Source organism: Mirounga angustirostris, unplaced genomic scaffold, assembly GCF_029215605.1.
Source record: "Mirounga angustirostris isolate CCGP_5_RB_7025 unplaced genomic scaffold, mMirAng1.0.hap1 SCAF_16, whole genome shotgun sequence".
Classification (NCBI taxonomy): Eukaryota; Metazoa; Chordata; class Mammalia; order Carnivora; family Phocidae; genus Mirounga; species Mirounga angustirostris.
The window spans coordinates 54,059,610-54,086,849 of record NW_026991724.1 but is presented as its reverse complement, the minus strand read 5'-3'; the positions used below and the strand labels follow the sequence as shown (position 1 = coordinate 54,086,849).

Here is a 27,240-nt window from a genome sequence, read left to right as displayed (position 1 = left end):
GAATCCAGAACCCTCCTGGGGTAAGGGTGAGGATCATGGGCCATGGCCCCAGGGAGGTCTCCCATCTCCTTGGGCTATCCTAGTATGCTGAGAAGGCTGGGCTCCTGTTGGGGCCACTCAAAACAGGGTAGGGGAACCTGCTAGAACTTTGGGTCTGAATCTCTAAGCAAGAAGATGCTTCTCCCCCCCCCACCCCACCCCCAAGTGCATGACACTTTTTGAGGCCCTGTGATGGCTCCATACCTCCAGGGACGATGATGGGCAGGGGGGTGTGCAAGTTCTGAGAGCCCGGTCCCCACCCAGGGATGGGCATGGAGGAGGGAGGTCCCAAGCTTCTCTGAGCTGTGCAGACAGGGCTGCTGGCCCCTGTGCGAGGGCCCTGGCACCTCCCTCCCCGCAGGTGGAAGTCTGGGGATCTGGTGGCTAGGAGTAGCTTCTGTCAGTCTGGTGGCCTCCCCCGATCGTAGTGCTGTGCGGTACATGCAGCTGGAGACCTAGGCATGACTGTCAGTGCCCCAGGTTTGGGCCATTCAGTGCTTGGTATGTGGTGGGGAGGTGGCACCTCCCCTCCTGGGATGAGCAGTTAAGTGCAGGGACAGCACGAACAGAGCCTGCTGTTTCTCTCAGCAGGTGTGCAGTGGCTTTTCTTAGTCTTCAGCGCTGCGCGAGCTGTGCTCTTGGTGACGGGGGCCCCATCTACCGTCCGAGCAGCGCGCCAGCCGCCAGCCGCCAGCCGTGCGTGACCAGAGCCCTTGAACTGCGGCCAGTGCAGCTGGGACCTCAGTTCTCCACTTGCCTTCGTTTAAGTGGCCGCGTGGCAGCCGGCGGGTGCTGCCGCAGGCCACCGCCAAGCGGCCGGAGCCTGTGCGGTGCTGGGAGCCCTGAGCCGTATTCCCAGCGCTGCCGGCGTCCGGGAGCCTCGAGGCAAGGGTGGTGGGGTCTGCCAGACGCGGTGGGGCCCAGAGGCCGGTCGCTCGGAGCCCGCCTCCGGCTTTGCCGTGGCTCGGGACCCGGCCCTCGCCGAGCGCTGTCCCTGTGCACGCGGGCCTGACCCACCCCACCGCAGCCGGAGGATGGAGAAAAAGGTGACGCCGGGCTGCGGCACTGAGAGCCTGCGAGGGTCCCGGAGCCGGGTCTCCACGGGGCGTGTGACCCGCGGAGGGGCTCCCTGAGCTGGTGTGCGCGCCACGTGGCTGTGCCCACGGACGCATGTCCCCACGGGCACTGACGTGCCATGTGCCCCCGTGCGTGAGTACACAGCACCCGCACGGACCGGCGTGCACGTGCGTGCACGGAGATGGGTCAGGTGGGTGCGTGCACCCGTGTGCACAGAACCCAGGAAGCACGCGTGTATGCACACGCGTGCCACGTACGTGTACGCAAGCCGCCCTTAACGCATGCCCATGTGCACACGGATGCCGACCCGCAGGAGCGCGCACGACTGCCTGCGGCTTCCCGGCCAGGGAGCGCCCCCTCGGTTCCCCAGAACGGGCGCACGCAGTAAGTCAACGGAAGCCAAAGCAGCGGGGGGAGCAGTCGTGTTGGGACGCAGTGCCAGCTGTGGGGGAGGGGTGCCCGGGCTCCCAGCTCACACGGGGCCCCCCCAGGCCCGCAGGCAGCTGGGTCTCCAGGCCAGCAGGCCCAGCCCCGTGCTGAGCACCCCCAGCACTACCACGGCCCCGGCCAGCAGGGGCACCACAGTGGCTGCGGGGAGAACACGGGAGTGTGAGTCTCGGGACCAGCGCCCCCCCACACTCCCACCCCAGTGCCAGTGGCCGTCACCTGCAGGGGTGGCAGGCTCAGGGGGGCCGTGGCAGGGGACCCCGTGAGCCGGAGGCCGGGCCGGGGCGGTGAGCTGGCGGAAGCGGCCTAGCGGGCAGGCGCCTGGGCACCCAGGAAGGCTGAGGGGCAGGGGCAGGCCGGTGGAGTCGTTGCGGTAGAAAAGGGAGATGGTGACGTTCCTGGAGGAAGACAGGAGGTGGTGGCACCCGGGCCCCTCCTCAGCTCCCCCGCCACTGACTTAAATCTGGAGAGGAGTAGCCGAATGGAGACACTGGGCTCCTGAGTCCTACCTGTCACCCTCCTCGCGCCATCCCACACAAATTCCCCTCCACCTGGAATCCCATCTCTCTTCTTGAGACCATTCCGTCCTGCCCATCCCCGGGTGCCACCCCCTCCTTACCCTGCATCTTCGTCCGGGTCCCCGAGGCGCCTCCGGAATTCAAAGCCGAGGCAGGCAGCATACGGTGGGGTGTGCCCATCATAGAGACCCAGGGCTCCCTGGAGGGCCAGCAGGGTGCTGTCGTGCTGCAGGTGGGTCCCAGGGCTGAGACACGGCTCCTCTCTCGATGGCTCCTCTCTCCTGAACTCTAGATTTGTACATCTGGCTTCCTCCCAGATGTCTCCCAGATCTCTTAGAACTAACCGCCCCCCCAAATCGGCTCATCCTGGAGGCAGTTCCACCAGTTACAGGGGATCCTTTAATGAACATTGGTCAAATAGATGCAAAAATATGATCGGGCAGCTCAGTTAAACAGCTTGTCCTTCCAGAAGAGCTAAATTCTCTTGTAACACCATCCCCTCCCTCCTTCCAGACTGCGTACCTCTAGTGATATGGTCTGAGAGTATGGTTTGGAGATATGAATTACCCAGGGCAGTGGGCTGAAGTTCCATTGAGACCACCCACCAGCTCTTCCTCACCCGCATCGCCATCTGCCATCCCCCTCATCCCTGTGCCCACGTGGCACTGCCTCCCTTCCCAAAGACTCACAGCTGAGTACATAACCATCTTGAGGGGCAGCCCCAGGCGCTGGACCCGAGAGAAGTTGGCAAGGATGGCATCCAGCAGGATCCCTGACAGGGCAAGAACAGAGTGCTGAGAATCCCCCAGAGGAAGGTGCTTTGGCCACCCCGCCTCCCAGCCCCACACCTCACCCCCTGTCAGCTGGGCCTTCTCGGCTGCCCGGGGTGGACCCACGTGGGCCCCAATATCCAAAGCTGAGATCTGGGCTAGTGTCCGTAGGACATTCGGGGAGGCCCAGGATGGGAGGGGAAGACCATGGGCTTGCTGGAGAGAGACAGGGAGAGAAGACAAAGTGACTGGGATATCCTGAGCTCGCCACGTCCCCTCAGGCCTTCCCAGTGCCTGTGCTATCCCCCTGAGCTGCAGTCCTCTCTCCCACCCCTCTTCCGAACCCCTCATGGGCTGGGTCTTGTCCGGAAGTCATGGCCAATAGCAATCATTAATTAATAATAATGACCATCACCCCACAACCCAGGAGCCCTCACGCACAGAGCCAGAGGTGTTTCAAACTTCAGACGTTTTGGAATCTAGAAGGTTCCCGTGGTGGCAATACCATCTCCCTCAGAACACATCCAGTGGGGGCTGGGCAACCCTCTTAATCCCACACACTGCTATTCCCACCGTGCAACTAGGATAATTCTCATGGAATGGGGTAAGCAAAGACTATCTATCTGAAGAGCATCACGCCGGTTCAGGTCAGCTCCGGCTCCTCAATTTTTGGGTTTGGGACCTTTTCCCACAGGAGGAATGACAAACACGTAGCCTCAAGCCTTCCTGCAGACTTCACTGTGTGCCAGGCACTGTTCTAAGCACATCGCGTGGATTAACCCATTTTGATCTTCACAGAAACCCCAAAGGGTGTTGGTATGGGTTTTGCTATCCCCACTGTGCAGATGGGCAAACTGAGGCACCAAGGGTTAAGTGACTTGCCTGAGGGAACACAGGTAGTGAGCAGCAAAGCTGGGGTTTGAATCCAGGTTCCCTTAATCACTGGGTTGGGTGGGTGGGGCGGGGGCTCACCTGGCACATCAGCGTGTCTAGAACCTTCCACGCCCTGCGGAGCGGCTCTCCGACCAACGACAGCCCCGTGTAGTTCTCCAGGTGAGTCAGGAAGTCCTGGATGCACCGGGGCTGGGTGAGTCTGATGGGCCTCCTCACCCCTCCCTGCCCCCCACGCCCCCCCCCACGCCCTTCCGCGGGCCGCCCCGGCGGCCCCGCTCACTGTCCAGCCCTCCAGCGCAGTCTGGTACTCGGCAGCCTCGGTGGCCTCTCGCAGCAGCTCATGGTATCGGGGACAGCTGCGCGTGGGGAACCTCAGCAGCTGGGAGGAACAGGCTCAGAGAGGACCGCGCGACTGGGACCCCAGGGTCACAGTGCGGGGAGCTGGGGCTGTGGAGCCCTCGTCCAGATCTCTCTCTTCAAAGTATGTGGTCCCTCCCAAATCTGGCTGCACAGCACGGCGATGGCGGCTCACCCAAGCCGGACAGCTCTGACGCAGGGACCGGCTCTCGTCTCCCAGCCGGCATAGGCTGCCGGGGCCCGCACAGCCTCTCCCAGCCACTGGCTCCCTCCACCTAGGGGTCTCGGTCTCTCTCCATCCCTCTCCCAGCCTCTCCCAGCCACTGGCTCCCTCCACCTAGGGGTCTCGGTCTCTCTCCATCCCTCCCACCCCCTGCTTCTCTCCAGCCTCCTGACCTTGTCCTCGGTGACGGGCACCGTGTGCACAGGGATGGGCCTCCAGGCAGCCTCTGGGCGCCCCGGGGCAGCCTCGGGGAACAGCCCTGCGAGGTTGGCCTGAGCGCTCTCCAGCGTGCGGTCAAAGTCAGTGCTTCGAACATAAACCTGCCGTGGCGGGGAGACCAGTGCCGGCTCAGAGGCCCGAGGCAGCAGCGAACCAAAAGCTTCAGGTTCAGTTCGGGGTCGAAGGTCAGGTGCTGGGAGTCAGAGCCCAGAGTGAGGTGGAGTGTCTGGTCTTCAGCGTTGGAAGGTGGGATCGAGGGTCAGAGGTCAAGGTCATTGGGCAGTGGGGATGGAGGTCAGAATTTGGGTGAACATGTGGGATTAAAGGGGTCAGTTGCATCACTGGAAAGGAAGATCAGAACTGCTTGAGTTCCGAACTGTTGGAGTCCAAGTTTAGAAGGAAGGTGGAAGGACACGGGACCAGACTTCAGTACATGTCTATCAGGGATCAGAGGTCGGAGGTCAGGAGGAATGATCCTAATTGGAGGAAGTCAAAAGACACAGGAGGACATAGGAAGGAGGATTCAGATCTGATGAAGGGCAGAGATCAAAGACTGGAGCTCAGGAGGGCAAATTGAACCAGTGAGGGTCAAAGTCAGCATCAGTCAAGTTTTGGAGTCAGAAACCAGAGTTCAGGAGGTCTGGTCGGAGTTGGTGGGCGTCAGAAGACAGAGGTGGAGGCCAGAAAATAAAGTCAGAGTGGATGGAGCCCCGAGGTCAGAGGTGAAGCATGGGACTCGAGTTGAGATGGGGTCAGAGGTCAGCATGAGTTGGTTGATGGTTTGGAGGTCGGGGATCAGATACGGGGTGCAGGTCAGGTTATTGGGGGTCTGAGGCCAGAGGCGGAGGCCTGCAGCGAGTGCTGGGAGTCAGTGGAGGTCAGAGGTGAGCGGTCAGGAGGCCAAGCGAGGGTCATCTGGTTGGCAGTACCTCCTCCCGCCGGTACTCCGCGCTCAGAAAGGCCTCGTAGCGGCCCCTCAGGAAGCGTCCCAGCTCCAGCTGCTGGCGGACCCCCTCCTGAGGATGGAGAAAGCCTCAGCAGACCCCTCCCCAGCCCGCCCACTCCTCACCCGCACCCCGGCTTCTCACCCCAGTCAGCTGGCCCCGGCCTCTCGGCCACAGGGTGGTGGCGGCCTCCTTGTGTGGGTCGGTGGGGTAGGAGGCCAGCGGGGCCCGGTCGCCGTGGCGGAACACCTGGGGACGGGACCAGGTCAGGGCAGGCTGGGGAGAGGACGGGGGCCGGGCCAGGGCGGGGACACCTCACCACAGCCACAAACACCAGGGGTCCTTCGGCCAGGGCCCGGGGTGGCGGCGGCAATAGCAGCAGGAGCAGAAGTCCAGCGGGGAGCCCCCAAAACCCCGGCCCGTCCATGTCCACGCAGCCCAGACGCTGAGCTCAGCCCGCTGTCGGTGCCGCAGCCCCACCCGCTCGTTACCCCTGCCTCAGCACCCCCGGAAAAGCGGGTCCCGGCATGCCTACCCCGGGAGCCAAGGTGGCCTCCTGGGATCCGGCTCCCCCAGGGCCCTTGCCAGCCTTGGATTAGCCAGCGGAGTAGCCAGCTTTATCTTCACTGTACCTCTGACGGGGGTTGATGCGGTTCTCACCGCCCCCATCGTGCAGATGGGGAAACCGAGGCACGGCGGGTCCCATAATTTGCCTGAGGGGACACAGGCAGTGAGTGGCGAAGCTGGGATTTGAACCAGGGGCCCTTAACCTGGGTGCGAAAGGACACAAAGAGACCCCCACCCCCACCCAGCCCCACATTCTAGACACTTTCTCTACTTTCTCCTCTCTCCCCACAACCCAAGTCTGTCTTTTTCTATTCTCACCCCTTAAATGTTGGAGCTCTTTGAAGCTCTCTTGGGCTTCCTGGAGATGTCACCTTCCGGTGCCACCCACATCTGGCCCCAGCCAGCATGGGCCAGTGGTTGAACACCCAGACCCTGGATTTGGGTTGGCTGGGTTCAAACTCCTAACGTAACCGTTTACAAGCCGTGCAACTGTGGGCAAGTTACCGCACCTCTCTGTGCCTCCTCGCTCATCAAATCCATAAAATGGGAACGAGTGCAATCTCAGAGAGCTGCTTTGAGGATTAATGAGTTCAAAGGGCAGAGTGTCCCCTCGTCAGAACCTCAGCTGGGAACACGTGTGCATCCAGCAACTCAAAATTTTAATCGTTCTGCGCATGTCCACGAATGCCTGCAAGAGGGTAACGGGTATGCGTTTTGGGATTACAGAGAATTTAGGGGGAGGTGAATTCGCAAAAATGGGACCCGTGGATAATGACCTTCGACGGTACTTGTTTCTTTAGCCTCTGTGTTTCTGGTAAACCGAGAAGTTAGTTCTAAAGGCGTAAAGGACAAAAAGAGTCGGAGGCCTGTAATGCTAGTGGGAAGGCTGGTGGCGTGAAAGTCAGGGACCCCCGGGGTGGGGGCGGTTGGAGTCTCTGGCGCTGTCCCTGTGCCTGTGGTCCACAGGTAGGTGCCGCCACCCCACCCCCAGCACGGGTGACAAGACTCATTGGAGTCCCCAGTCCAGCTGCGGTCCCTGTCAACATTGTGTCTGTTTTCCCTGGGGCCACCTCCCGGCTCCCAGCCTCCTCCCTGCTCCAAGACACTGACGCGCCCAGAGCCGCCCCTATTCTCAGCCTCCCATGGCTTCCCAGCACCCTGGGGTGGGATGGGGGGACCAAACTCAGCATAGTGTTGGAGATCTGGATTCTGCAATCTCAAATGTCCCGCTCCCAAGTTCAGATACTGCATGTAACATTCTGCATCCCAGTCCCCCTCTCCCTCAAGCATCTGCCCTGTGTCCCCTCTACCCAGAATGCCCTTCTCTCGTCACCACGGCCACCATTCTGGTCTCCCAGGCAACCCCTTTTAGGTTCTAGTGGCTGATCTGTCCTCTCTGGTTCAGAGTCCAGGAAAGGAAGGAGACCAAGCAAAGCACGGAGTTCAAGGCCATGGCCATGAACTTTCAGGAAGTGAGGAGGGGTCTGGCGGGGGGGGGGGGGGGGGAGGTAGGGCAGGGAGTGGGCCCTGACCTCTGACTGCTCCCCCCAGAATGTAACCCTGGCCATGGCTGTATTCACCATCCTTGCCTCCATCTACTTCTTCAACAAGGTGAGTGGGAAGAGGGTAGGGGTGGCGGGCTGAATCTCTGTCTTTTTGGGCCCCCATTTTATCCACTTAGCCTCTCCTCCTCTCCCATGCCTCTGTGTATCTCTGTGTCTTCTTCCCTTAGGTTCAGCAATGAGAAGACACAGGGACGCCTAATCCAAAAGCATTCTGCCCTGGATCATGACTCTGGCCTCTGAGACCAAATAAATGGACTGAATCAGCAGATCCCATTCCATCCTGGCTGGTACACAGCCTCCCCGGCTCTGTTTGAGGGACAGGTCTCCGAATCAAAGGGAGGAGGGGCCAGGTGTCCAGCCTCCTGGGTCTGACAAAGGAGGGGCTAGAGGCCTGGAGTCCCTGGTTTGAGACAGGGAGCTGGGTTTTGAGGGATGAGTAGGAGTCTTTCAGGAGCAGTTAGAAAGGAGGAAGGACATTGGAATTCTGGTTGCAAAGGCACAAAGGGGAGCAGCGCCTCGGTGGCTCAGTCGGTTAAGCATCTACCTTTGGCTCAGGTCAGGATCCTAAGGTCCTGGGATGGAGTCCCACAACACAAGAGGCTGCCTGCTCAGAGGGGAGTCTGTTTCTCTCTCTCCCTCTGCCCCTCCCCTCTGCTCGTGCTCTATCTCTCTCAAATAAATAAAATCTTTAAAAATAAAATAGCACAGAGGGGAGAGAGAGCAGGGCTGACTCACCTGGTATCAACACAGACTGCTGTGTACTTCAGATATATTCCTTCTCTCTGAACCCTGGTTTTCTTCTCAGTCTGACAAAGGTGAAAATCTTTGTTCAGTGGGACCAGGTGGCTACAGCCAGAAAAACTTGAGATCAAAGACACGAATGGAATTTGTCAGCTGCAAAAAGTCTGTAGTTATCATCTTCATTGTTATATTCTATCAACACATCTTTCTCTTTTCTTAGAAAACTCCTATTCAACCTTCAATACCCACTGTCAATGCCCTTTCCTATGGAAGACAGTCTGTTACCAGCTCCCTCACTAAACTCCTCCTCACCACTCCGTGACTTCACCCCCAGTAGATGGAATGCCCTGGGTGACACCCCAGCCTTTGGTTGAGCTTCATCCACCTTCTCATCGGATGAACAATTTCATTTCGACTCAACATCTGAAAGGGCAGCTCCTGAATAGGGTGACCGAACATCCTGGGTTTCCCAGGAAAGGCCTAGCAAATTTTGATTAGGAACGGATTTATAGCTTCACTACGATTTTGTCTCGCGGATTGCAAACACTTTGGGCCAGTTCTTCCAACATCATTGGTAACAGCGTCCTCTTTAATTCTCAAAAGCGTCCTGATTTAGAGGCCCTGGTTGCAAAACTACGAGTAACCACACGGGGGAGGTGTTGGACCATTTTCCCAGCTAGAAGTTAGTCCGCCCGGCTCTGGGAGGGAATTTGGTTTCGCAAACCAGAATTCGGAGACCTTCCTGCCCCGCTCCCAGGGTTTCTCTCTCCCTGGACCTTTGCCTTGCTTCCTGTCTCTCTCCTCCAGCTCTCACAGAGGTCCTTCTACAACCAGAGCTGACCCTGTCCCTCCCTGCTGGCAGCCTTCTTGTGGCCCTCAGGTCGCGTCCCCGCCCCGTCCCCCAGAGTCCCAGCCCCTCAGCCTGGCCTTGGAGGCTGTGTACGACCTGACTCCCTCTGGTCTTTATTCTTTTCTTTTCCTTTCTTTTTTTTCCATCTCACCTACATCCTACGCACAGCTCCCCCCCCCCCACCCCCCAATATCCTTAACCACATATAACTCAGAGATAGTAAAAAATGCCACTCCCCAGTACCTTTGCATATACATGCTGTGCTCTCTGCCTGGAGTACCCTTTCCCGCCTCCGTTCTGCTCTGTGTCGGCTTCCTCTAGAAGACTTCCTAAAACCCCTCCTGCTCCCAGTGTGGCTGCCTGCTCTCCCCTCCCATCCTTCCAGGCTGTGACCAGGAGCTTAAGAGTGGGGTGCACAGAATAAGATCTGACTCCTAAGGGACCCCCAGCTTGGGTCTTGGTTGTCAATGCTTGTAGAACAACCAAATATAGACAAAGAAGTCGGTCTTTGCATGACCCCCTCCCCCACCCCAGGGTTTTCAACCACTTAGTGCTGGGGTTCTGGGTCCCCTGGGAGCTATTAAGGTTGCATTTCCACAACCACAGGCACTTCGGAGGGATGGGGCTCAGCCCGCTGCCCCTGGGGATCCCTGGGGAGCTTTTGAAACTCCCAGAGCCCAGCTCCACCCTGGACCACTTAAACCACGGCGCCTGGGGATGGGGCCTGGACATCAATTGGATTTTAAAAGCTCCCCCGGAGATTCTGATGTGCGGCCAGGGTCAGAGGCATCTCTGTAATGTTTTCTGAAGACAAGAAGAGATGGATTCCCCGCCCCCCCCCACCCCTCCTTGGAGCTTAGTGCATTTATATCTGAGGCAGCTCCGTGGATACATCAAAAGACTCAGAACGTGGAGCAAAATTTAACCTTTAGTTTAGAAACATTTGGGAGTTTGAAAACCAAAGAAAGCAGACAAAGTAGTTTCTTCCCAGAGCAGGGGGCAATGGAAGGGTGGTGGGGAGGCGCATTTCCCAGGGCAGCAAGAGAAGATGGGAGGGATGGGAGGGAAGTGAATGATAACCAACGACCTGCTGAACCAGAAAAGCCCCTGGCCCAGGGCTGCCCCGTTCCACCTAGGGGACCAAGGCATCGGACTTTCCAGTTTGAGCCCCCAAAGCCCTGGATCCCAGGAAGCACTCGGTCCCAGGATAATCAAGATGGGTGGTCACTCTCATTCCCAAATTCCTCTGCTATGTCCACAGTCCCGCCTTTACATGCAGGCCCACGGCCCTCTGGCCCTCTCTCCATGGTGTCCGTTTCCCTGTCCGTCTGTCTCCCCCGAGTGCTCTCCTTCAGACTGATTCCGATGCTATTTCGGTCTTTCGCTAGAGCTCTTCATGTTTCTGCCTCTCACTGGGTCTTTGTCTCCATATCTTTTTCTGTCTCCTCTTCCACTTGATCCCTCCCAGCAGCCTGGCCTGCTTCTCACCTCCCCTCCCTGCCTTGGCTGCCATCAGCTGCCGTGTCTATGCAGTCCCATGCACCTGCATGCATCCCCTCCCCCTCTCCTTCCATTTCACCCCATTTCTTGGGGTCTCTGTGTCCCTGCCCCGCAGGGTCTCTCGGGGTCTCTGTCCCACTCTCTCAGGGTCTTCTGTATCTCCCCTGACCCCGTCTCTGTCTCCCCCCACCCCTATCCTTCTCTCTGCCTCTCTGTCCCTCTCTCTCCACCTCTCTCGCTCTGCCTCCCCATTCTCCTATCCATCTCTTACTGAATCTCCACATCTCATATTCTCCAGAGTCGGAGGAGATAGGACCTCCCTCACCCTCCACGCTCCCCCATACTGTCTCCCTTCAGGTCCTCCTGGGATGGCTGGGCCTCTCATCCGTGTCCGTATCCATTCTAGACTCTCTCCCTTGGCAGAACCAGAGGGCCTGGCACAGCCACTGCCTGGAGGCCTGGCCCCTGGGGGAGGGGGGGCTGCAGAGGGTTGGAACAGCCACTGCCCATGCCCCCTCCCCCACCCAGGGTGAGCTCCAGTGGTCTGAGCAGCACCCACACTTCCACCCTGTCCAGCCTGGGCTCTCCCATCTCCCCACCAGCCCCAGCAGAAGCAGCAGGTGGAAGGGAACCCAGCAGGGAAACAACGTGCCCCCCTATGGCCCACGGCACCCCCAGCAGCTGGGGCCTCCCCAATCAGCCTTGCCCTGGCCCTCATCCGGCTGTGAAAGGTGCTCAGCACCCCCAGCAGCACCCCAAAGCCAGACACAAGCTGACTCAGTGTGCGGGCTGCGGGCGTCCTGGTAGAAGGGCCAGCCCCCCAGATCACTGGCCCCAAAGATGTCCACGCTGTAATCCCCAGGACCTGGGCCTACATTCCATTCTGTGGCAAAGGGTAGTAAGGTCACAGATGGAATTAAGGCTGTTTGTCAAAATGGGGAGAGGACCCTGGATTGTCCAGGTGGGCCCACACCATCACTGGGAAGTAGGAGAGAAAGGCAGAAGAGCGAGGGGCCGAGAGACCGACCCTGCTGGCTTTGAAGATGCACGAAGGCCCACGAGCCACCAAACAGGGCAACCTCTAGAAGCTAAAGAAGGAAAGGAAATGGACTCTCTTCCTGAACCCAGTGACCCCCATTTAGGACCCCCAGAACTGCAGGATAAATTCGTGTGGTATTGGTTATAGCAGCCATTTTACAGACCAGCAAATGGAGGTGCTCTGAAGGTCACACAGTTTCAAGGTCAATGAGTTTGCCTCCGGAAGGACAGGGGGTAGGGAGTTGAGGGCAGACAGCAGGAAGAAGGGGGGCTCTGGACCCAGGATGGCCGCAGGAGAAGCCTGGAGGGCATGGCCAGGCTGTGGGAAACAGGGTGGGGGGTTAGTGTCTGTTTAAAGAGGAGGGAGTGGGAGCCATGCTCTGCCAGACTGGGAGGTGAGGCAAGGGAGGGTGTGCTGGATCAGAGCCCACTACTAGCCTCTTCTTCCCTCCACTCTCTCCCCTCCATCTCTGTGACCTGGCCCCTACTCAGGCCTTCTCCTCTCCCCCAGGACCCCCATGCCCACATTCTCCTGGCCTCTCTCCATCCCCCAGGGGACCCCAGAGGGACTTCTCTACATTCAGTGTTGACCCCTCCCCTGCTCACACACCTCCCATGGCTCCCCAGTGCCCCTCAGCCTGGCTTTCCACCAGGGCCCATGAAAGCCCTCAACTCCATCTCTCAAGCTCCCACCCCATCCCTTACAACTGGTCCCTGTTCTGTCACAGCCGTAACCAACTTGACAGCTCACTGACTAAATCCATCTCTGTGGCCAGCCTGCAGCCTCTCTGAGATCAGGGTCCTGGTCTGACTCCTCTGGGGTCCCCAGCATCACCCACCACAGGAGGAGGCACATGGGAAGTCCCCATTTTCAAAGAAATGAATCATTATGGGGCGCCTGGGTGGCTCAGATGGTTAAGTGACTGCCTTCGGCTCAGGTCATGATCCTGGAGTCCTGGGATCGAGTCCCGCATCGGGCTCCCTGCTCAGCGGGGAGCCTGCTTTTCCCTCTGACCCTCCCCCTCTCATGCTGTCTCTCTATCTCATTCTCTCTCTCAAATAAATAAATAAAATCTTCAAAAAAAAAAAAAAAAGAAAGAAAGAAATGAATCATTAACACTGCGTAAGCCCAGGTCTCGGTCAGTGCGAGCCCCAGACGTGGGACAGCACGTCATTCACGACAGACCGCATCTCAGGAGCGAAGAACACAGAAGTGAATGAAACAGACAAACGCATAAGGCTGTCACCTTGTCCCCCTCTTCATCTGATTCCACGCGGACAAGAATGGGAACCGGGAGACCATAGCACAGCTGATCGTGTGTATCGGGAAGGGCGTGGGCTCCAGACTCCCACCACCATGCTGAGCTTGGACCCGGACCCTGACATCCTGGCCCTGACTGGGACCCCAAGCAATTCAGTCTCTACCCCAGCAGGGATGCGTGAGGATTAGGAAGCATTCGGTGCTCAGTCAACAGAAACAGTACCTACGACTTTGCAGCTATGGAACGAAGGCTTCAGGCGCCGGGAAGGGAAAGGTGTCAAGTGTCAGGGGGTGAGGAGTCTCATGACAGCTATTTCCCGACATTTGATGACAGTCTGTCTGTCTCCCACGGCTGGGAACATCTCAAACCAGGCCAGATTGGGGGCGCCGCCTCCCCTCTCTCCTTGCTGAGAGAAACAGAGGTAGTGATTAAGAGCGAGTAATTGCCTCCCTCCTGCCTGGGAGGTAAATATCTTTCTGCAGGATCTTCCTGTTCAGGACTGTCTTCCCTAGGCTGCGAGCTCCGTGAGGGCAGAGGCCCTGTTCTGGTCAGGGATTCCAGAGGATGGCAGAGATTTATTTGTACCGTGGGCTCAGTCAGTACTTGAAGAGGCAGAGTATTGTGAGGAGGAAGCTGTAGGCTCTGGAGGATAAGGGATGTCAGCCCCTCCCCTTGGGACATAAGCTCCTCCCCCAGAATGTCAGACCCTCCCACTGGGATGTTAGCGCTTCCTTCTGGGATGTCAGTTCCTCCCTTTGGAATGTTAGCCCCCTCCCCTCAAATGTCAGGCCCTCTCCCTTGAATGTCCCTCTCCAAAGTAGGGATTTCCTTCACCTCTCTCTAGAGCCTAGAACCATGCCGTTCAGCTCACCGGCTCTCAATAATCATGACTGAATGGATTAGTAGGGTCAGTCTTTGCAAGCCCTGACTGCCACTTACTTGCTATGTGACTTTACCTCTCTGACCCTCCAGCTTCCTCATCTGTAGTAGAATAGGCATAATCGTAATACCAGAGACCCTGGGATCATGACCTGAGGGGAAGGCTCTACAGGAGTAGCAATTCTCTATCTCACTGGAATTAAGCTAGTGTAAATAGGAACCTGATTCCAATCAATTAAAATGTATATGGTAAGCCCCAAAGCAACAACCAAAAAAAAAAATTAAATATGTGAAGAACTCTAACAACTCAATATCAAAAATACAAGTCACACCATTTTTGAATGGACAAGAGATCTGAATAGATGTTTCCCAAAGGAGATACACAAATGGCCAAAACAAGCACATGAAAATATTGGCATCATTAGTCATCAAAGAAATGCAAATCAAAATCACAAGGGTGTAAGTACCACTTCACATCCCTGAGAATGGCTAAAATTAAAAAGTCAGATAATAACAAGTGTTGACAAGGATGAGGAGAAACTGGAACCCTCACACACTGCTGGAGGGAGCTCACTGTGGGAAACAGGCTGGCCGTTCAAAAACGTCAAACAGAGTTACCATGAGATCCAGCAATTCCCCCTCCTAGATAGATACGAAAACACAAGAGAAATAAAAACACATAACCACACAAAAACTTGGACATGAATATTTATAGCAGCATTAAAGGTGGAAACAGTCGACACATCCCCATCAACTGATGAATGATAAACAAAATGCAACATATCCATACAATGAAATGTTATTTGGCCATAAGAAAGAATGAGGTACTCATCCAAGCCACAACCCAGATGAAACTTGAGACCATCACACTAAGCGAAAGAAGCCAATCACAAAAGACGACCCATTTATATGATTCCATTCATCTGAAATATCCATAACGGGAAAATCTGTAAATTCAGAAAATAGATTCTTGGTTTCTTGGGACTGGAAGTGGATGGAGTGATAAGAAAATTGCTGAAAGGTACAGGTTTGGTGTCTGTTTGTTTGTTTGTGATGGTGAAAATGTTCTAAAATTGACCGTGGTGATGGTTGCTCATATCTGAATGTACCAAGAACCACTGAATTGTCCACTTGAGTTGTATGAATTATATGGTATGTGAATCTCAAAAAAACTTTAAAATAGGGGCGCCTGGTGGCTCAGTTGGTTAAGCGTCTGCCTTCGGCTCAGGTCATGATCCTGGGGTCGTGGGATCAAGCCGCACGTCGGGCTCCCTGCTCAGTGGGGAGCCTGCTTCTCCCTCTCCCCTGCCTGTGCTCTCTTACTCTCTCTCTCTCAAATAAATAAATAAAATCTTTAAAAAAAACTTTAAAATAATCCAAGTAGAAGTATCTTTACTTTTATTCTGATCATCTTTGGGTCCTTCATTAGAGTTTAATGTCTTATCCCCAGAATCTTAATTTTCTTTTATGTGTTAGTTCCTAGATGATTTCTAGATATTTCAGAGGGATGGTGAATGCTATTTTTAATTACATTTCATGTTTGTCTGTTGTCGGTGTAGAGAAATGGAATTGATTTTTGTAGGTTAATCTTGGGGTTTTTTGTTTGACTTTTTAAAGACTTTTTATTTTTTTAAGTAATCTCTACACCCAATGTGGGGCTCAAACTCACAACTCTGAGAGATCAAGAGTCTTGCGCTCCACCGACTAAGCCAGCCAGGCGCCCGAGTAGGTTAATCTTGTAATTCAGGACCTTGCTGATATCTCTTACTTGTTCCTATAGCTTTTTAAATAAACCATTAATCAGGATTTATATACAGTACTGTATTAAGCAACAGCCGTGATGAGGATATTCTAATGTCATTCTTGCTCTTAGAAGGAAGGCATCCAAAATTTTTATGGTATTTGCTGGAAGCTTTATAAAGTTAAGAAAATATCCTTTTTTCTCCTAGTTTACTAAGTGTTTTAATTTTCAATCATAAATAGATATAAAACTTTATCAAATTATTTCTCCACGTTGATAGAAATCATTACATTTTCTTCCTTGGTCTGCTAGTGAATTACACTGAAAGAATTTTTTTTTTTTTAATTTTGAACGACCCTTGCTAATTAGTGATAAATCCTACCTGATCATGATGAATTATGATACAGTTTTGGATTTAGTAGGCTATTATGCGATGTAGGATTTTTGCACCCACATTCACAAATGAAATGGACCTATAATTTTCTTTTCTTGTACATGTTCCTTATCTGGTTTTAGAACCAGCGTTGCATTAGCTTCCAAAAATGAACTAGACAGATTCCACATGATTTCTATTTTCCAGAATAATGTGTATAAGATAAAAATTAAGCATTTCTTGAATATTTGATATCAGTCACCTAGAAGACCATCTGTGCCCCTGGGGTTTTTTTTGAGAGAGAGAGAGAATGGAAATCTTTGACTATAACTTTGTATATTCCAGTACTTACTGGTTTACTCAAGTTCTTGATTTTTGCATAATTTTTGGCATTTTATATTTTTCTAGTAATTTAACCATTTCATCTATGTTTTTAAATGTTGGCTCATAGTTGGTCATGTACCATCTAATTACTTTTTTTTTTAAGTTTATTCATATATTTTTAAGCAAAGTCTACACACCATGGGCTTGAACTTGTGACCCCGACACCAAGAGTTCCATGCTCCACCAACTGAGCCAGACAGGTGCCCCTAATTACTTTTTATATCTCAGTCCTAGCTATAACTATTCACTTTATGGTTTGTATTTCATTTGTAGCCCCTCTCTTTTTTTCTTATTGGGTTTGGCGAAAAGTCAATTGATCTCAGTAACTTTTTCAAAAATCAAGATAACTTCTTGTTTTGTTAGACTTTTCTCCCCCCTTGATTTCATTGATTTCTGCCCCCTCCCTTTTTTTTTGTCACTTGTTTTGCTCTTGTTTCTGTGGATTTGCTTTATTGCTTATTTTCCCACTGTTTGCATTAGATTGCTCATTATAGAAAAAACTATTTGTTGGATCAAGTTTTTATCAAATGCTTTTCCTCCATCTGTGGAGATTGTCATCTGGTTTTCCTCTGTTAACCCATGAATGTGGAGAATTAATGAATTGATGAAATCAGATGGTAATATTTTATTTAGGATTTTTTTTTTATTCATGAGAGAAATAGACTGTGGTTTTCCTTGTTTATGCTGTTCTTGATTTTTTCAGATTTTATTTTTTTAAGTAATCTCTACACCCAATGTGGGACTCGAACCCACAACCCCAAGATCAAGAGTTGCACACTCCACTGATTGAGCCAGCCGGGTGCCCCTGTCCTTGACTTTTTTTTTTTTTGTATTAACATTGTAGTAACCTCATAAAATGAGTTAGGGAGTGTTACTTCTTTTTCTACTTGCTACGTGGGTTCATATAAAGTTGTAATGAAATGTTATACAAAGCAATAGTTATTGAGACAGGATGGTCTTGATGCAGGCTTAAATGAATTAACCAATGTGCAGGACAGAGAGCCCCATAAAAGACCCACAAATACTAAAATATGATGGGGCAGAGAACACAGAGAATCAGGAAAAGATAACTAACAAATGCTGTTGAAATCACTGGTTATCCTTAGGGGAAAAAGTGAAATTGGATTTCTACATCACACCTCACAAAAATCAACTTCAGGTGGATTGAAGACTTTCGTGTGGAAGGGAAAACTTTAAGAATGAAAGAGAATATCTTTCACCCGTGGGGGCAGGGAAGAATTTCTTAAGCGACTGTATAATACTATATGGTGGAGACATGTCATTTTACATCTGTCCAAGTCCACTGAATGTACACCACTAAGAATGAATATTCAGGTAAACTTTGAGAGGTGATGATGTGTAGATTCATCAATCGTGGCAAATGTACCCATTCCAGTGGGGGATGTTGATGACGGGGGAGGCTATGCATGTGTGGGAGTGAGGGGTATATGGGGAATCTCCCTACCTTCCTCTCAACATTTTTTTAAAATGTTTTATTTATTTATTTAAGAGAGATCACAGAGGGAGAGGGAGAGGGAGAGGGAGAAGTAGACTTCCCGCTGAGCAGGAAGCCTGCGCCCACAGGGCTTGATCCCAGGACCCTGAGATCATGACCTGAGCCGAAGGCAGACGCTTAACCACCTGAGCCAGCCAGGTGCCCCTCTTCCTCTCAACCTTGTTGTCAACCTAAAACGACTCTTAAAAAAAAAGAAAAGAAAACGGGGCGCTAGGGGTTGTAAGTTTAAACCCCACGCTGAGCGTAGAGATTAAGAAATAAAATCTTAAAGGAAAAAAAGCTAGCTACATATAGTAAGATATGGTAATGGGCTAGATTTTGCCCCTCTCTATGGATTCATATGTCGAAGCCCTAACCCCAATACCTTAGAATGTGACTGTATTTTGAAATAAGGTCTGTAAAATGAAGCCCTTAGAGTGGGCCCTAATACAAGCTGATTGGTGTCCTTATAGAGGACATTTGGACACACAGAGAGACACCAGGAATGCCTGAGCACAGACAAAAGACCATGTGAGGACACAGAGAAGAGGCAGCCATCTGCAAGCCAAGGAGAGAAGCCTCAGAAGGAATCAACCTGCTGACGTGTGCATCTTCAACTTCTAGCTTCCAGAACTGTGAGAAATAAAATTTCTGTGGTCTGAGCTACCCTGTCTTTGGTACTTTGTTATGGCAGCTCTGTGTCATTGCTACAAAGCTCAAAAACAAGCAAAATGAAATTGTTCAGGGACACCTATGTGCTACCTATGTGCTAAAGTAATCATGGAAATTGAGGAAGGATAAACATGATTCAGGACAGTGGTTACAGTTGGGCATGAGGACAGCACAAGGAAAGAGCAGTAAATAACAACGTCCTGGTATTAAATCGAGCGGTGAATTAACGGGTGGTCTCCTTACACATAGATTACTTTACAGGTACCCACTATTACAAAATTGCCCAAAAGATTGTTTTGAAGGCAGAGCTGGTGTTCTACTTCCTGCCACCTCTGTCCTCCAAATCCACCCCAGCTCTGGCTCCCTGCCCGGAAGGCTGCCAGGAGCCGTCACGGCTCAGGGTCAGAACCCGAAGTCCAGTTGCGTTTGGAGTAGGTGGAAATAGACTGAGAAGGGAAGGTTACTTGCCTCCTGCCGGAACTTGCAAAACCCAAGCTCACACACCATCTGGCTCGGCTCACACAACCACCTGTGCTTTGGAAAAAAGCAACTTGCTGCTGGAATGACAGAAGCTGGCATTTTAGGAGGACTTGGTAGCTTGGGGCTAGAGCAGAGGAGAGGTTGTTCAAATGAATGAATAAAGAACACGGGGCTGGCACAGAAAAGCCTGTCGAAGCCAGGAGGGGTCATGTTCAAAGTGAACCACTGAGGACAGAAACATGACCTAAAGCAAAAGAAATCATTCTATGCTCTGCGCGCTTCCCTCAACTGGCCATAAGGAGGAAGGACACACCTCACCTCGTATATTCTGGTGGAGAATGTATAACCCGAATTGAATCATCATGAAGAAACGTCAGGCAAACTCAAGTGAGGAACTTCTATTTAAAAAAGAAAAAAGGTGGGGGTTGTTCTTCCAAAATGTCAATATCATAAATATGGAAATGTTCCAGATTCAAGGAGACATGACAACAAAATGCAATACCTGAGCCCAGACTAGATCCTGAACTGGCAGGGGAAAGTCCTGTGAGAGAGAGCATCTGAGCCCACTGATGAAACTGAGAGACCACCAGGAGATTAGATAAAAAGAATTAAGTGCATGTTACGTTTATTGAGGTTGATTACTGTGGATAAGTAAGAGAGTATCTCTGTTCCTAGGAGATACTGAAGTATTCAGGGTAAAGGGCGATGATGTGTGCAACTAACACATGCTTCAGAAAATATACGCATGTACTGAGAAACAAAAACTAGCTCGGACTGTAAAAATCCGCCCACCATCTATCTATAAACACAGATAAGGCCAGCTGTGGAGTTAACAAGAAGCATTTCTCCCAGGGATATGTGGCAGCTGTAAAGGGTCCTAACCAACCCCGTTGTGAGCAACTACTGTTATCTTACTGAGAAAGTTTGTTCTCTAAAATCATAGGCTTTCGAAACTTTGTTGTTTGAAAGCATATCCATAAGAATGAAATTTAGCCCTCTCTTCCCGAAAGATCTACGTCACTTTGACACAGACAAGGAGCCTCAATTTCCAGCCCTGATGCAGAGCTTTATATAGAGTTTCTGGGCATAGCATGCCACGTTTATCTTAACTTTGTAGTTTCCAAGGAAACAGGATCCTGAGTCCACTTTGCAGTCCGTAACTGTTGACTCATTTATACACATCCCTACTTTGCTCTGAAGCTACCAAACCAGTTTCACCTAAATTTCACCAAATTCTTCTCTTCCCCCAAATCCTGTAAGTTGATCACAGCTTCTCTTTTGGGATGTGGTCTCCTTCCCTGCAATTGGTCAGTAAACCTGACTTTAATTTATTCCTGGTAATTGGGTTAGGATGGATGGGTGGGTGATGAATGGATGGATGGGTGGATGGATAGATAAATAATGATAAGCCAAAGCAATGGAGTGAATTGTTAACAATAGATAAACCTGGGTAGATACTATTTGTATTTGGGCAGGATATCTGTAAGCTTGAGATTATTTCCAAACAAAAAGGTGTGTGTATGTGTTTTTTTTTTTAAAGAAACTAAATTAGTTTGGACCAATATTTAGAATTTTTTTTTCGAGGCCAAGGAAGAATTTTTATAACATATTTTATGTTGTAATTCAGTACATATTCAAGATACTCAAATTTTGAGAACTATTTCTTAACCATTTTCTACGCATTCTCTTATTTTCTATGCACTTATGTTTTATTTTATTTTATTTTTTGCACTTATGTTTTAAAAGATGCTTATTATTGGGGCACCTGGGTGGCTCAGTTGGTTAAGCGGCTGCCTTCGGCTCAAGTTCCCAGGGTACTAGGATCGAGCCCCGCGTCCGTCCTCCTGCTCAGCGGGGAGCCTGCCTCTCCCTCTCCCTCTCCCTCTCCCTCTGCCTGCCTCTCTGCCTACTTGTGCTCTCTCTCTCTCTGTGTCAAATAAATAAAATCTTTAAAAATAAATAAAAGACGCTTATTATCAATATACAATTATCCGTGGAAATTCACCCGTATTTTTAAAAAACTCTTGGAAAGGTCTGAGCACTAGGTATAGTCTAAGCCTAAATGAATGTTAAGACTTCGACTTCGGATTTTTCTTCCCGCTGACTCGTGACGGGACTACATTTCCCAAAGCACCTTGGGGCGAGGCCCGGGGAGAAGGGGTGTGAGCTCTGATTGGAGAGGGCCAAGTTCCTACCTGTCATGCTTTCTGCGAAATGTAAGCGAGCCTCACGTGGGAGGAGGGGGCGGGACTTCGAGGGGACTTGCGTGAGGTTCCCGATGGTTCTGGGAAACGTGGTTCTGAGAAGAAGGTAGAGGGCCTGCCGCTCGGACTCCTGGGACTTGTAGTCTTGGCCAACCGGTGCCGGCCGGGTTCTTCCTCCGCTGGGTCATCTCAGGCGTTGGGCCCTTCCTCCACCACCGCCCTGGAATCTCTTCATGCATCGATCCCAGGCAGCTGAGGAGACCTTATCTGGTCTGCGACTCCGAGCTCTCAAACCGCAGGTGCTCCGCAGAGTTAGGGCGGGGGCATTGGCAAACGCTGGTCTTTGGCAGGCCTGGGAGGGCTTCTGGGAGGTGAGCGGAGCAGGATCCCTATGAACAGAACTGAGTCAGGAAATCACACCAGAATGCAGCGTACAGGGGAGCTGATGATGCTTAAACAGTCCTTGCAAAATGCCCTCCACTCCCCTCCCCGCCCCCCACCTCTCTGTGTGCGCATAACTTTATGTCCCTGGGCTTAGTATGACAATGACCAAACAGTGGCACCTAGAGTAATGGACGGTGTGATGAGGAAAGCCCCCAACTCTGTGGGAGCCCAGGGAAAGCTCCTGATTCAGCCTGAGGGAGGCCAGGGAGGAAGAGAAGCAGAGATCGAACTCATTTCAAGGTCCCAAACATGGCACCATACAGGCATCTTCCTTTCTACAAAGAGCTCCCCTGTACCCGGGGATGCTGGGGGCACGGAGTTGGTCATACCCAGCCCAGCCCAACAAGGCTCCCCAGTCTGGCTGATCAGGGCTTACTTAAGTCAGAAGAGAACTCAGCAGTTCTGGAACATCACAGGGGGGCACCATACCCTGCTGGGGGAAGGGGGAAGCAGGTTGTTCAGGGTGATACACTGGCCAATTCTCGAAAGAATCTGTACATATGCAAAGACAGTGTCTGGACAGAGCATGCAGAGGTGAGCGTGAGGTTAAAGTTGCCATACGAGAGTCAGATCTGATGTTGCAAGGACCCCTCTGTGTCCAGCACTCTTCCACTCTTCTAGGAGGTAGATATTCTTACCCCCAATGTGCAGATGGGGACACTGAGGCACAGGGGTTTTATCTCACTTTATGTGCCTGGTAGGTAAGTGGCCAAGACAGGATTAGAACCTGGGACGTCTGGTTCCAGAGTCCAGGCAGGTAACCACTGAACTGCTCCGCATTCATCCACCCACTTTCCAGAATGCCAGGTCTGTAATGGTGGGCCCCTTCCAGGCAGTAGCAGATACCCATCCATGTCTGCCCTAATGTGCCCTCTGATCACCTAGAAGACGTCCTGCTGCCTCTCTCCGACCCAAGGAAACAAGTTCAGAGGGGGAAGAATTTTGAGCAAGGTCTTCAGTTCCCTGATTGAAGCCCTCCTGACCAGAGCCCCCCCCCCCCCGACTCCACCCCACCTCCCCACCATTCCCCATTCCGTTACTCCTACAGGGGCTGTGGGGCTGAGAAATGACAGGGGTGGAGATGACAGGGATGGCTTAATCCTCCCACTGGTGGATCCAATGGTGACATTTTGGGCTGGTGGTACCATGGTGAAGGAGAGGCAGGGATATAAGGACAGACAGGGTCACACTACAGTGCCTGGTCTCCATGATGATATCAGGGTCAGGCCCATGTTGCCAGTATTGGGGGGAAGACACTGGGTAACTCCAAAATAAGAGCTCCTCCCTCAAAGAGTACTGTCCTCAATGAGGAGGCCCAGGCTGGCCCACTCCCGAGTGTTCTGACTCAGGGAACAAAGCATGAAAAAGGTGGAGAAAGAAAGGTAGCATGTGACTCACATTCAACCATTTTTGAAATGCTCACTTTCCTGGGCTCACCTGAACTTTGCAAGAGCTAATACAAGGTGGGATGATTGTTACCATGTTCAGTTGAGGAAACTGAGGCTCACAGAGGAGAAGGGACTGGCTTATGGCCACGCAGGCAGGGAGCAGGGAAGGAAACACTGGGAAGGAGCCCAAGTTTCCGGGCTGTACAGGTTAAGTTTGCTTCTCAACACATGCCCCTGCGTAGGGAAAGGGAGTGGGGCAGGGCCTGACATTACATGATGCAAAGGAACCATCTGGTGGAACGAGTTTGAGATACATCAATTAAACAAAATTAAATGGGCTCTTTCCTGCAGGACTTGTCAGAACCTTTAGCTCCTTTGTATTTCGCAGATCTCTTTGACCAGGACCAAGGCCAGGGCCTGGACAATGACTGACAGGCCCTGTGTCCCAAAGGCCGTGAGTGGGACACGATGGGGGTGGAGGCGACAGCAGCATGTGCACGGGTGTACTCCAGGCATCTACGTGCAGGAGCAGATGATGAGGGTACGTCTGTACATGTGTTCTCCATCATTCTGATTCTGGGGCTCAAATAATACCTGTAAAAGCGGAACGGGATAGGCATCCAAAGGCCAGGGTTTTGCCCTTCCAGGCTTGCCCAGCGACGAGATAAAGACCCAAAGTGCCTCCAGCGCCCGCTCAAGTCAGATTCCACAAGGCTTTATTGGCGTGGAACTTAGCCTGGTGCCCGCCGCTCCCAAGAAAGGCAGGCGAGTAAGGGCTCTCGGCTCCGCAGAAGGCCCCCTGGGATCGCCCAGCCCGGGGGAACACGCTTCCATCCGTGGGCAGGGAGGAAGGGAGGGAAGGGCCTTCGCACAGGATGAATGGCCCAGCCAAAGGGCGAGTGGTGGGATGGAGACGCGAGGACCGGCCCCGCTAGAAGGGGTACTCGCAGACGTAGTAGAGGCGGCGTTCGCAGTCGTGGTCCCACCAGGAGCCGTCATCCGAGGCCTGCGCCACGCAGTTCTCGAGCGTGCCGCCGTTGGGCTGGTTAGGGCTGAGCGGGTGCGGCGCGGGGCTGGGACCGGCTCCGGGCTCCGGACGGGGCGCGCGGTGCCAGGCGAAGAAGGACACGCGCTGGCCGTTCTCGAAGAGGTATAGTCCCTCGGAGCGCCGGTCGTGCACGCCCAGCCACACCGGCCAGTTGTAGGGAGCGAGCGCCGCGCGCAAGTAGCGAGTGAGCGCCTCCATCTGCTGGCGGTCCGCGGGCTGGGCCAGGCTCCCGCCCCGTGCCACGCAACGCGCCTGCGCCGCCGCCTGCGCCTCGAAGTCGCGCGAGAGCAGGAAGCACTTGTGGCCAAGGCGCTGCCCCTTCAGGCAGCCTGCGGGCGGGGAGGGGCGGAGTTAGGGGCTCCGGGGGCGGGGAGAAGGCGGGGTCGGAGCCACGGGGAGCAAAGAGGCGGAGAGTTAGGACCGCGGCGGGTGGGGCCAGACTGCCGGACCCGGACTGTAAGGGGCGTGGCGCGGCCCCAGTCGGGTACGCTCCACCGCGCGGTAGGGAGCGGGCCTCCCCCTCCGCGCGCCTACTCTCCGCATTCACCCTCCCCGCTACTCTAAGTCCCCATAAGCCAACACCCTGCACATCTCTAGGAACCCGTTCGTCCCTAACACCCTGGGTCCTCACGTCTCTTCAGATGTTTCTGGGCCCCCTCCCGCCACCAGTCCTCCACTTGACCCGGATCGTCCCACTTTTCCTGCCCGGCGCGGCGCGGACTCACCCTCTAAGCGGCCATGCTCGCGCTCCGCGCGGCTCTGCGCCTCCTGCAGGGCTTGCACGGCGTCGCGGGTGTCGCTTGCCGCCTCCCGCAGCTGCCGCAGCCCCCGATTCAACTCGACCACGCGGGTGTCCAACGCGTGCAGACGGACGTGCAGCTGGTGCAGGCCTGCGTCCAAGCCGGCCAGGCGGCCCACTGCGGGCAGACAGGGAGCACGCTGGACGGAACCCAGGGAACGGAGCTGGGGGACCAAAGGGCCTGGAGGGATCTAGGGCTTCTGCGGGCAGAGTTGGGGTGGGCGGCGCTCGGGATTTCTGGAAGGTAGGGGCCGGTGGCCCCGGGCTCTTGGGAGGCAAGACCAGGCCCCCGGAGCTCCCAGGGACGTGGGGGCAGCGGCTGGGCGTTGGGCCATTGAAAGGTCCCGGGCAGTGAAAGGACGGTTCATTTTTGAGAAAATGACCGCGGAGGCCTGGGGGCAGGGCGGAGCTAATGATTACTCACGGATATAAGTGACGGTATCTTCAGGGGTGGGAGAGGGGCTAGGGCCAGAAGAGGGGGTTTGCGTTGTTTCCTCCTCTTCCTCCCCCTGACCGTCCTCCTGCGTCCCCCAGGTCTCTTCGTCTTCAGGGGTTCCCTCAGGGTTTTCGTCCCCCCTCCCAGCGGGCAGCCCCAGGGCCTCCTGCAAATGCTGAGGCAGGGAAGGGATGTTAGGGCCAACCCAGCTGCATTCTGACGCCCCACACGCTCCAGCCACCACTTTACAGCAGTGAGCTCTGCCCCTGAGTCCCTTGTCTGAATCCATCATCCCCATCCTTTGAGCCTGCCCCATCACTCTCCCTTGCCCATTTCCCTAACCCTGGAATACCCTCCCCCCAACACTCACAGTTCCCCATCAGAGTCCTAAGCAACTCACCTTCAGCATCAGGGCCTCCCTCTCCCGCTCCTCCTCTTGGGCGCCTCCCCAGACTCCCTCCCACTCCCTGTCTGCTCCTCGAGCCCCATGGCTGAAGCCCAGGAGCTGAGGGACCACCAGGGCCCCAAGCAGCCAGGCTGCCTGCATCAGGCTGGGCTCTGCAGCACCCAAGGCTGCAGAGGGATGTCTCTGGGGACTGGAGTGCGTGCAAATCACTAGCCCCTGGTTCCTGCCTCTCCCAGCTTCTCTCTGATCCCTTTTCTCCCAGCTCTTGTCTCTGTCCACTCGTCTGTTGGTCTGTTGGTCTCTGCTCCTCTGTGTGTGTGTCTCTCCCCGCCTCTCTTGGCTCCCCTGAGGCCCTGCTTCTGTGGCCGGAAACCTCTAACGTTCCAAAGCCTGGATCCCGCCTTGGGTCTCCCCACATACCCCCCTCTTTCCACTTTCCAGAGCTCACTTCCGCCCTGCCCTTTCCTTCCACCATGGCCAAAAGCTCAGATGGCCAAAAAAGGATGGAGTTGGCTCTCCAAGGGATCCTGGGGACACAACCTCTGCCCTCAGGGGGTTCTTGGGGCTTGGCCCTGCTCCCTGCTCCTCCTCCTGGCCACACCTCGGGAGCAGGGAGACTGCATGGTCTCCATAAGGTTTTTTATTACCCTGTGGCCACCATCGCCCACGCACCCTGCTGGAGGAGGCTTTCCACGACTCACAGGCCCTAGGGCGCCTCCTGCCCCCAGATCTCCCATCCTGGCCTCAAGCCCTTGCCCCAAGATGAAAATGAGTGTGTGTGCTTGTCTGTGGGGACACATATGAAGAGCATGCATGTCACTGTGTATGCAAGTCTAGAAGGCGGGGCTCTGGGATTCATTTGCTGTACTTTCCTGGAAGCCTCCTGCAGGTCAGGCTCTGGGTGGGGCAATGCTGGGGACTCCAGCTGCTCACAGACAGGCAGACAGTAGGGCAGAAGGGAGGAGGAAGGGTGGGTGGTGGTCAAGGAAGCTTCCTCCGGGAGGTGGAGTAGACAGACGCAGGGCTGGGTGCATGGAGCTCTGAGCATTCAGCCAAGTGCCTCGGCTCCGGCCTGGACCACTGCAGTCACCTCCTCCTGGCTCTCCCCCTCCTTTCTCCCGAGCCCCTCCAATCCACACTGCTTGCGGCAGCGAGCCATGCTTCCAAACCATAAATCAGATCACGTCACTCCCCACTCCCCTGCTCCCCCAGCTTCCCATCATATGCAGGAGGGAAGCCAAACCCTGTCCTCAGCACAAGCCTGGCCTGCCCAGCGGGGGGCTGGGAAGGATGGACCCTTGGCACCTCTGCAAGCTCATCACCCCCACTCCCCTTGCCCCCAGGCTCCTGCCACACCGGCCTCTTCACTGGTTCCTGAATGCCAAGCTCCTTCCTACCGCAGAGCTTTTGCACTCGACTTTTCCTCCTTCTAGATGCTCTTCCCCCAGCTCCTTCTCATTATTAAGGTCTCAGCTCAGTG

At 53.8% G+C, this 27,240-nt stretch overlaps 2 protein-coding genes and 1 long non-coding RNA gene across 3 annotated transcripts; 1 reads left to right on the top strand and 2 right to left on the bottom strand.

Annotated features, from left to right (window-relative positions):
* Positions 1 to 85: 85 nt before the first annotated feature.
* Positions 86 to 21,497, bottom strand: ACP4 (acid phosphatase 4). The gene is made up of 11 exons (XM_064581886.1): positions 21,231 to 21,497; positions 5,808 to 13,417; positions 5,633 to 5,737; positions 5,474 to 5,560; positions 4,499 to 4,645; positions 4,026 to 4,124; positions 3,824 to 3,919; positions 2,935 to 3,067; positions 2,771 to 2,853; positions 2,183 to 2,307; positions 86 to 1,961 (listed from the first exon to the last, which is right to left on the bottom strand). Exons 2-11 carry the CDS (start codon positions 5,913 to 5,915, stop codon positions 1,589 to 1,591), a joined length of 1,356 nt encoding a protein of 451 aa, XP_064437956.1. The 5' UTR covers positions 5,916 to 13,417; positions 21,231 to 21,497; the 3' UTR covers positions 86 to 1,588.
* LOC135362896 (uncharacterized) lies at positions 14,774 to 18,487 on the top strand. Its single transcript, XR_010408304.1, has 3 exons — positions 14,774 to 14,911; positions 17,495 to 17,723; positions 18,357 to 18,487. It is a non-coding gene; the product is annotated as an uncharacterized LOC135362896 (long non-coding RNA).
* Positions 21,498 to 23,765: 2,268 nt separating the features above from the next.
* On the bottom strand, positions 23,766 to 26,132 carry CLEC11A (C-type lectin domain containing 11A). The gene is made up of 4 exons (XM_045892028.3): positions 25,755 to 26,132; positions 25,343 to 25,529; positions 24,845 to 25,036; positions 23,766 to 24,448 (listed from the first exon to the last, which is right to left on the bottom strand). The coding sequence occupies exons 1-4, from the start codon at positions 25,899 to 25,901 to the stop codon at positions 24,003 to 24,005; spliced, it is 972 nt and encodes a 323-aa protein (XP_045747984.1). The 5' UTR covers positions 25,902 to 26,132; the 3' UTR covers positions 23,766 to 24,002.
* Positions 26,133 to 27,240: the final 1,108 nt, after the last annotated feature.

What these genes read in the sequence shown, in the direction of transcription:
- ACP4 (XM_064581886.1), bottom strand. Translation starts at nt 5,915, where the DNA reads ATGGACGGGCCGGGGTTTTGGGGGCTCCCCGCTGGACTTCTGCTCCTG. An exon ending in CGGAGTACCGGCGGGAGGAG is followed by an intron (nt 4,646 to 5,473) that starts GTACTGCCAACC and finishes CCGCCACGGCAG; the next exon opens with GTTTATGTTCGAAGCACTGA. An exon ending in GAAGGCCCAGCTGACAGGGG is followed by an intron (nt 2,854 to 2,934) that starts GTGAGGTGTGGG and finishes TTGCCCTGTCAG; the next exon opens with GGATCCTGCTGGATGCCATC.
- CLEC11A (XM_045892028.3), bottom strand. Translation starts at nt 25,901, where the DNA reads ATGCAGGCAGCCTGGCTGCTTGGGGCCCTGGTGGTCCCTCAGCTCCTG. An exon ending in GGGAGGCCCTGATGCTGAAG is followed by an intron (nt 25,530 to 25,754) that starts GTGAGTTGCTTA and finishes TCCCTGCCTCAG; the next exon opens with CATTTGCAGGAGGCCCTGGG. An exon ending in AGATACCGTCACTTATATCC is followed by an intron (nt 25,037 to 25,342) that starts GTGAGTAATCAT and finishes GTCTGCCCGCAG; the next exon opens with TGGGCCGCCTGGCCGGCTTG.